The sequence below is a fragment of the Electrophorus electricus genome, chromosome 11, assembly GCF_013358815.1.
Source record: "Electrophorus electricus isolate fEleEle1 chromosome 11, fEleEle1.pri, whole genome shotgun sequence".
NCBI lineage: Eukaryota > Metazoa > Chordata > Actinopteri > Gymnotiformes > Gymnotidae > Electrophorus > Electrophorus electricus.
In genome coordinates this window covers 7,106,737-7,116,259 of record NC_049545.1, presented here as the reverse complement: position 1 = coordinate 7,116,259, position 9,523 = coordinate 7,106,737, and the positions used below count along the sequence as shown (strand labels likewise).

The window sequence follows — 9,523 nt, the reverse complement described above, 5'->3', positions numbered from 1 at the left end:
TAATCACACACAGAGACACACACAGAGACACACACAGAGACACACACAGAGACACACACAGAGACACACACAGAGACACACACAGAGACACACACACACAGACACAGCAAGCTAAGCTGAAGAGTTATAGCCTCATTTGGAAGGCCATGACTTGAGTCATCATCATTGATCCCTATACAATTACTTGGCCTTAATGTAGAGTTTTAAAAACATGGACACTTTTTTCTTTTCTTTCCTTTTTTTTGCTCTAGTACAGATTTGGTTCAGTGGTAAAACCGATATGGTCCACATGATTGAGGATAATTGTTGTTGCATAATTGTAGCTCTGATAGTAGGGCAAATACAACAATAACGCAACAACCTTTAATAATGCATGATAATATTAAACAACACCCATATTTTATTTCATTTGCTTGTATTATTGTAAAAGGCATTCAGTTATGAATTCTTTAACTCTGTTAATATGTACTTTATTAGATGATGATTTGGAAGTAATGAACTGGTCGAACTGATGAACTGGTCAATGGTGCCCTGTGCCATGTTGTGGAAGTCTCCAAACTGAACCTCCCAGCATACAAGGGCATTCAGACTAGCCATAGCAAAACACAGCTCAAATCCTACAATATGTTCTAATAATGAACCAGAATGACAATTAAAAATAGAATATAGCAAAAGCAAATGACTACATTACTTTAAACTGTAGTAAAATTAGTTATTTCAGAAATCAGTGACAAATAATATTATAATCTTTTCTACACCAACAGAATTGACCAAAACACACACATGCAATTTTGGAGGTTTCTCACCCAAACTACATACTCAGACAGAGAGCTGTTGCACACAGTGTAAGAGGCTTAGTTTTTTCCATAAATTATTCATTGGTGCACATATGTGTTTATCCACTTACTGGACATGGAGAACATGATGACGATGACTGCAAAGTTAAAGTGCAGTGTAATCACTACCATCCAATACAAGACAACTTTCAGACAACCAGGTGCCTTAAATTATTTTTAGGAAACCAAACAGCAAGAAGAAAATGCATTTTGACAAATGCCATCAAACTGAACATTGAATTTCGAGGAAGAATTTCTAGCTAGTTTAACTGTTAACTGCAAATGCTTAGGCTGCTTGAGGCCGTGATGATATGGCATGGATCTGTCAGAGAGGCAGAAAACATACCCATCTCCCTTAAACATCACTTCACCCTGCTGCTGTGTCAAACTATAGCAGAGAAGCTCACTCTCTGTGTCTCTGTCTGTCTGTCTCTCATTCTCTCTGTCCATCTCTCGCACTCTTTCTCTCTCTGTCCCTCCCTCTCCAGTCAGAGATAATGAGAGAAAGAGGAAAAGAAAAGAAGGGACAGTAGGTTAGCTCAGAGATGTGATGTGTATTGCCAGGTTGCTCAGAAACATTTCTAAACCACCCATCAAATCCAGTACAATGTAACAAGCATTTAACATTTCTTAAACATCACAGTACTGATTAAGCAGTAATGCGGCCAGATTCAGACAGAGAATGACAGTTTTTCATATAATAGACAAATAGATCAGCTTCAGATGACTATTTAGAGAGACTAGATAGAAGTGACTTCACAGAGAATCACATGTGCCCTGTTGCCTTGTAGATTTACTCTAATCATTCTAATGTTGTGGGTAAGGACTATATGGCACTGCTGGTCCTTTAGTTACACTTCAGAGTCCATTAGACACACGTTGCTTTCAAAGAATGAATCACAGAGGCAATGGGTAATTCACATTGTTAGATAACAATTGGAAATGGAGAGTGTAGCAAAGCAAAACAAATGGAGCAGGAATTAGCCATAATTGGAGTCTGTTTGCTGTGCTCATTTAATCACAGCTGTGATTTGAAAGTGGCTCTTTGTATTACAGTGCAATGGCCCTGTGGAGTCACCGTGGAAACACAGAGCAGCTAGGGGGTAAACACTGTCTCCACCTGTTATCAGTAAAGGGGCACGCACATTCACAAACACAGATGACTGAATCAATTACTCATAGCCATTAAGTCCCTTGGTAATGTCTGGGAACAGTAGACTGAAGCAAAGAGATGTATTTCCTCCTCTGGCCTCTGCAGGAGGCTTGCCAAAAGCAGGGTGACAGTGCACACATACACCAGTTCTCAGACAGTCCACATCAATAAACAGGCTTATGAGACAAGCTGCTTCTCCGACTGCATCTAACTAACATATTCTTTCAGAAATGTTGTAGATTAAAGCCTACATTACCTATAATAGCCTGTTTGACAGAGTTAAATCAGGAAAACCAAAAGTTATAAATATGAACTGGAGTAGCAAATAACATTGCTTATGGAGTTGTTTTGTGGCAAGAGAATTTTGCCTAACAATTCTCTGGGACTAGCAGTTTCACTTGAAGGCACAACAATACATAAACTCGGCCAGGTTCCTCTCACAGGACTGAAATTAGTCAAAGTGGGAGTGCATATGCCTGTGTCACACCTGTTGTGGTGTGTTATCAAAAGGGTTTCCTTCAGTGTCAACAGAAGCCATACTGTGACAGCACCATGTGAGTGTCCATCTCTCTCCCACAGGACAGTGAGACAGACTGATGTCATCTGCCACTGTAGAGACAATAAATGAAGCTGGGTGGCCGAATTTCACTCTGAATGATGAGACAGCTGGCTCATTGCGGTTTTTAGGTTAATGGAACTGATGAATTCAGTCACAGATGGTCACAGTCAAGGTACATTATAAATAAAGGTATCCTACCTCAAACACCCAAAGTGTGGGTTACAACTGTGTCTATTGTGGAACATTTTAAGTTTGTCTTTCAAAGCTCAGTCAGGGTGCAAGCTGCTTTAGAAGGCTTCCACATGGTGGTGTGCTTACCTGAAGGTTCCTTTCTCCACATCTTGTCCGCTCATGAATCTGATCTCTGAGCAGGGAGCCAAAGACCATGTACTAATTTGCTAATCAGGTCATTTCAGCCTTATAAGATCCTCAACAACCCTGGGATTTAACAGTGAAAACAGGTACAAAAAAGTCATAAAAATCCAGTCAAATTCTGGGTCTTAATATTCCATTTCCATCTTTCCATTTCCAAGAACCTCCCTATCAAGACCTGTTCATGAAGGCAGGGATACCCACCTTCAATCATGGAGGGCCAGAGTCCAGTATTGTATGATGATTTTCCTGCTAAAACTGATTCAACTAGTTAATTACCAGGTTTCGCATAGAACATATTCACCGATCCGTGTTGGTCTGTGGCTCTTCAGGAAAGAGGTTGGGCATCCTTGCAGTAAAGAAATCCCAGGTAACAGTGCTTACCATACAGGTTGATAGTAGTTAATCACCATCAATTAATGAGATACTTGTATGAGGACATGTGGCCAATATTCCTTGAGTAATACAAGGAAGAGAATAAAGCTCTCAAAGAACATCTTACTGACAACTAATCAACCATAACTTGATTCTTCAGACATCATAAAAAAAAAGTCCATAGAACGAATTTATCTTACTCAGTGTGGAGGACTTATGTACTGATTGGCAACTGGTGAGTGAGTGATTTGTATTCAGAGCCAGGTTTTAAAGAAGGATTGGTCAAAATGATTCAGTGGTAAGGATGATTTAGGAGTGTTTGGGGTCGACAGGCTTATGCTGGTGGCTTTAGTTTAATGGTCCCTGAGTGTGGCTGAATCATGCCTGTGGAGCTCCTCTATATTACATCTCAGTGAGGGAGTACTGAGACATCCCTGCATCTCTGCAGCTTCAGCATCATAAGGACCATTGCTAATCATACACAGCAATGCCATCACCCTCCAGCACTGCCTTTGTCTGGGAAAGTGCAGAATCTGTCAGGCATAGCAGACAGATATCTGTGATATTCGATAGACTGAGTGATGTCTAAAGCTCACCACTGTGAATGAAGAAGTCTTGCAGAGGGACAGAGCTGGCAGCAGTGTGACTGACCAGTGGGCTTCAGGACATCCTCAGGCAGCACCATGGGGGGTAGCTCATATACTTTGGTTCACCCTTATCTGAGAAGGAGTCTAAACAAAGAAGCAGATCATGATGAATTATTGACAAAGGCTCTAATTTTGCCATGTAGCAATTCATGGTTATGGATGAAACTCAACAATTGTACTTCGCCAAGTTGAGTCAAGCCAGTGGCAAATGTGCAGTATCTCCTCATCTTTGGAGCTGGTGTATGCTTCTTCACAGATTTAGTGATATATAGCCACTTCCTCTGGCAACCAGTTACCAACATGTGTATGCATTGACAACATGTGATAGAATACAGAAAACAGTTATCTTAAGTCACAGTTTATTCCCACCGTGAATTCTCCTGAGCTATGACAGTGAGTGCAGAGTAACAGGGACACAGTTGTAAATAAAACAAGCTGTCGTCTGGCCAGACAGAATTTCAGTCATACCCACTGCAAGAACAGCAGTGTACAAGCTTTAGTTTCTATGGCAACTCTGATGCTGAGGGGCTTCTGGGCATAGCAGCCAAAGTGAATGGGTGGGACACAGGACAAATGCAGCAGCACCAGAGTGAAAAGTAATTGTCCTAGCAACTGAAAACCACTTTCAACAAGCATCAACAATAAAATACAAATAGATGTAGGGAAAGACACAATTCACTTATGGTGTAGATAGAATACCTTCAAATGAGTGATATAGGTTACGTTTCCAGATTGGGTTGGAAAAAGTAGCCAAAATAAGTTACATTAGGGAGTGACTCAGAACCAATGTCCTTCGGCACAGGGGATGGAAAGCCCACGTTTTAGGGGCTCAGTTCTCCATGCAGTGTACGTAATGCCTTCCGTGTATGCCTGGCTCCTGTGTGTTGTGCCTGACCTGCACTAGAGCGAGCTGGGCCACCTCGTACTGCTGCGCTGCTGGTTCTGCACGCACTCCCTGATGGTGGCAAACAGTTGTTTCTTGACTTGCACCACTTCCTCCTGCAGCCGGTGCTTGTGCAGGTGGGTGTGGGCCAGGTCGCCATGCGCTCGCTCCAGCAGTGGACGCAGGGCTCCGCCTGCCTGTGGCAGGACCTCCTCCTCTGCCAGCAGCTCCTGCACAAGCTCCTCCTGCTGCCGCTGCAGGTGCCCGACCTCCTCTATGCATGCCTCAAAGGCACATGCCACCTCCTCACCCACACACCATTGCACGAGATCACCGCTGTCCCCCAAGGAGCTATCCCGGGCTGGACGTCCGTGCGCTCTGTCCACCGCACGTCCCGCCGATGCCGCTCTCTGCTCCGCAGGTTCTTCTCCGTGTTCTCCAGTCCAAAAGCTCCCACTGTAGTGCTCCTCCTCTCCTGTGAGGCTTCTCTGAGAGTCTACTCCACCTGGAAGCATTAAACACCTCCTTTCTGACTCTTCTCCCTCCACCCAGGGCCTCTCACACTGCTCCTCTTCTGCAGACCTGCTGTCGGAGTGCATGTCCTCGCACCCTTTCTCATCCTTGTCCATCTCTGTATGATTCTCCCCCTTCTTTGACATCACCTCAACCTTTATGGCACTGGAAGACATTTGAAATTGTGACCTTGGACCAAAAGAAACAGTCCTTGAAAATCCGGCACACATCAAGTCCCATCCGCCTTTGTCATTCAACAGAAAACTTCACTGTACAAATTTCTCTGGCATTTCCACAAAACCATGATGTGACCTCGTACATAGACGAATGAAATGCACTCAATCTGCCCGGCAGCCTGTCTCCAGTATGACTTTAAGGAAACGCTATAACTATATTTGGACTGTTTGTGCATATAAATAATTGCAGGAATTGGGGGGGGGGGGGGGGGGGGCCTGGCTGTGAGTCTCTTATTAGCTCTTATTATGACCAAAGAAGCAATCCTTGAACTCCAGCAGAGTAACCACTCCCCCTGAGATGAGTTTGTCTGCATACATCTACAACACAGACTCATGCATTTGGATCTGCTTGTACATGAGAGGCTGATGAGTTTGTCTATCTGGTTGTAGCCAAAGCACCAGTAACAATCCTACAAAAGCAACATCGGTCATGGATTGATAATTTGATAAATATATTAAATTTAGTGAGCTGTTATTCAGGTTCTATGTAGCTTTACAGACATTAAGATATCATTGCTACGACTAACCCAAGTAGGTAATAGCTACACAAACAGTTCATCCATATTATGACCAAGGCATATTCACTTCAGGGTTAATCAGGGTTATGAATAAATTATGGACATTTCTGATAGTGGTATTATGCTCCTCATAATAGAATTATGTCATTTTCTATATATCATTTCTCTTATCTAATGGACTGAGCCACCCTGTGGGATTGGGAGCTCTGTTTGCTTTACTGACTTGACTGTGCTCATCTGGTTTATGGCCACATCCTTGTTAAATGTGTTCCTCAATTCAGCAACCACTCTGCAGACATGCATCACAGCTTCAGGGTCATCCGCAATACCGTGGAAGATGGGCGCATTGACCACTGGAGCCACGAATGTGGGGTAGGGAGAGCGATGAGCATTTGCAGATCAGTGGTGAAGCCAAATACAGATAAAAGTCATCATTTTAACAAATATGCAAAGGTAAGGAGTTCCATTCATCTGGACAAACAGTACGCGATTTTAGCTGATTTTAAGCATTTACCATCTGATTTCAGTATTAAAATAGTCACATTTCTCAAAATAGCATTCACTAAAAGTGTTGAGGCTTAACCTTTATCTGATTGTTAACAATGTGTACTGTACAAGGGGAGCTCACTGAGGTGGACTGTTTCATACACAATTCCCTGACCAGCAAACACTGCATCAACATCACCAAAAAGATTGTGTGTGTGTGTGTTTGTGTCTATACATATACATATATATATATATATATATATATATATATATATATATATATATATATATATATATATATATATATACACACACACACACACACATATATATATACATATATATACATATATATATATATATATATATATACACATATATACATATATATATATATATATATACATATACATATACATATATCTATATATACATATATATATATATACACATATACATATATCTATATATACATATATATATATATATACACACACATATATATATATATATACATAGATAGATAGATAGATAGATAGATAGATAGATAGATAGATAGATAGATAGATAGATAGATAGATAGATAGATAGATAGATAGATAGAGACTTACCGTTTGTTTAAACAATCAATCAGTCTTAATCTCATAGGTGAATAGCATGAAGTCACTAATTTAATATTCTGCATAACCAACAGTTTTCTATTGTATTAAAAAGTAGAGTTACTTTTAAGGTAAATTATAGAATGCCACACTGTTTATTCTATGTGTTTAACTGATGAAAGCTGCTTCTTTTCTAAGTTAATTACATTTTTGTTCTTAATTACAGTGCCTGAGAACAAAGGAGCAACACTGTAATGGCAATCATACACCTAAAATGTATCCATATGATATGCATACCTCTTAAAGTATTTAAATTGAAAGTATTTTCCCATTTAATGCACAACCTTGATTGTTCTCAACTTCTCATTACCACGGTACATTCCATATTTATGACCATGGATAATTGTCTATTTACTGATTTTAAATGTCACAGAAATCTTATGGGAAATCCTACTTGGTGGACCTTTAGACTGCACTTTTAAAGGGCTGGATGATCCTAAAACATAATTAGTCCATGGCTTTATTTGTTTGTTTGCTGCAGCTATCTTATTTCCTGTGAGGTCTCCTCTGTAGAACTGTTTTGCTTTACTTTTGCCCTGTACCGCCAGGTACACTGCCTCCAGGTAAGAGGGGTTAGCCATGTTCTTATCCATCTTCCTGTTGAGCCACTCATGGTACATACCCAGGTGATGCTTCACATTTCCAGAGCTGTGAGGTGGAGGCATGTATGCATCTGTAATTTGCACTTGCTAACAGAGCATATAACCAGCAGTGTTCTGTCTCACATCCTACCTTGTCTGCAGCCTCAAGCTTAGGATCAAACTGGCAGAAAATCTGATCGAGATCTTTCCAAACAACATTGGTCAGGACTTTCATTCGACCCCTACTCAATAGTGTTGTTACTGTTGATGAGAGCTCCGAAGTGGAGAGTGAAGGTAAATTAAGTAGAGGTAATGCACCTGTGGGGCATGCCCATGATTACACTCTTTGTGCCGGCTTCACTAGACTTGTCGATAATCATCTTCGCTACAGGGATAAGAACCTCACAGCTCTCTAAACCAAAGCATTTCTCTCAATACCATTTGCATGCCAGGAAGTCTTCAAAGCTGCACCATAAACATAAGCATGTGTATCAGATGAAATAATAATTTTTTTTTTTTATAATTACACTGTAGACTCTTTGTAAAACCATGGAAACATGTTCACTACTCCATACAATGTAGCCTTTCCTCACAATTTACTCATAGTGACATTATAAAAGAGTACCACCATTTCAGTGGTTTATGTATTTGTTTAGTTTCAGACTGTTCTGTTAAGTCAGCAAACACTGACTGTGTTGAGTGCACCAGCCCTGCCAGCAGTGTCCTCGTCCTCTGTCAGTAAACTTCATGCCTGGAGCCTCAAACCTTTACCAGATCCTCTAATATCGCTGCATATTATGGTCACACTAAGATGTCTGCAATGCTCAGTATACACATATACAGTATATGTAACCAAAACAAAGTTTCAAGTTGAGAATCTCTGAAATATTGTTACGCTAATTATCTTGGCTGTTTCTTAGAGATGATGAGGTGTGAACAAGGAAAAAACATGCTATGGTAGGGAAATTTTTTTAAATCACTACAATATTCAGTGTTTGTCTCTGTGATACACTTAGAGCCACTCCACCCCACCCCAAACAGTTGCTATTTACCTCAAGCCTGTGAATAATTTCATCTCATGACCTCCAATAAATGCTGTCAATGGTAGCCAAAGGTTTTGTCCTGATTAGACTCATCTAACCCATAGACCCCTGATGACAGTGTATTGAAATGGCACAGCGCGGAAGAGAGGTTAAAAAGCGTAAGTGTCAAAACATGTTAAAAGCTAAGAGATTTTACAAGTTCAAAATACAACAAAATGAAATATTAAAGAATTCAAATGTGTATGATTAAAATCAAATTTTAGTGAATGTAAAGCAATTTTCATTAAGCCATTCTTCTATACTCAGAATGGTTTGCATCCGATCCTGCTGATAGACCTTATCAGTAAGACTGGGTATGCTCAGCAGGGTTGCCACAAGAAGAGACATGAAGATGCATGAAATTAAATTAAACCACAATGCAGATAAAGATTCCCTAGAATATAGGGCTATATCACATGACTGCAACTATAGCCCACGGGTCTGATATCTGCTTTCATTAACTATGTGGTGGCTCCTTGAAACAATATGGTCAAATATGATCTGACATAAATAGAGGGTGTATTAAGGGAAGAAAGTGAGTTTTGAGAAGTCTTTAGTAGGTATTATTTTGTCTTTTTGATCTGTTGTGAGAACATGTCCTACATCCCTTTGGTTTCTTGGCA

At 40.5% G+C, this 9,523-nt stretch overlaps 1 protein-coding gene across 1 annotated transcript; it reads right to left on the bottom strand.

The window, feature by feature from the left end:
- Positions 1-4,842: 4,842 nt before the first annotated feature.
- ogdhl (oxoglutarate dehydrogenase L) lies at positions 4,843-8,893 on the bottom strand. Its single transcript, XM_035531606.1, is given in 11 exon segments — positions 4,843-5,527; positions 6,316-6,484; positions 6,487-6,507; positions 6,631-6,669; positions 6,703-6,793; positions 7,723-7,886; positions 7,969-8,060; positions 8,137-8,283; positions 8,510-8,552; positions 8,555-8,583; positions 8,871-8,893. Coding segments are annotated over 11 exon segments (1,503 nt in total).
- Positions 8,894-9,523: the final 630 nt, after the last annotated feature.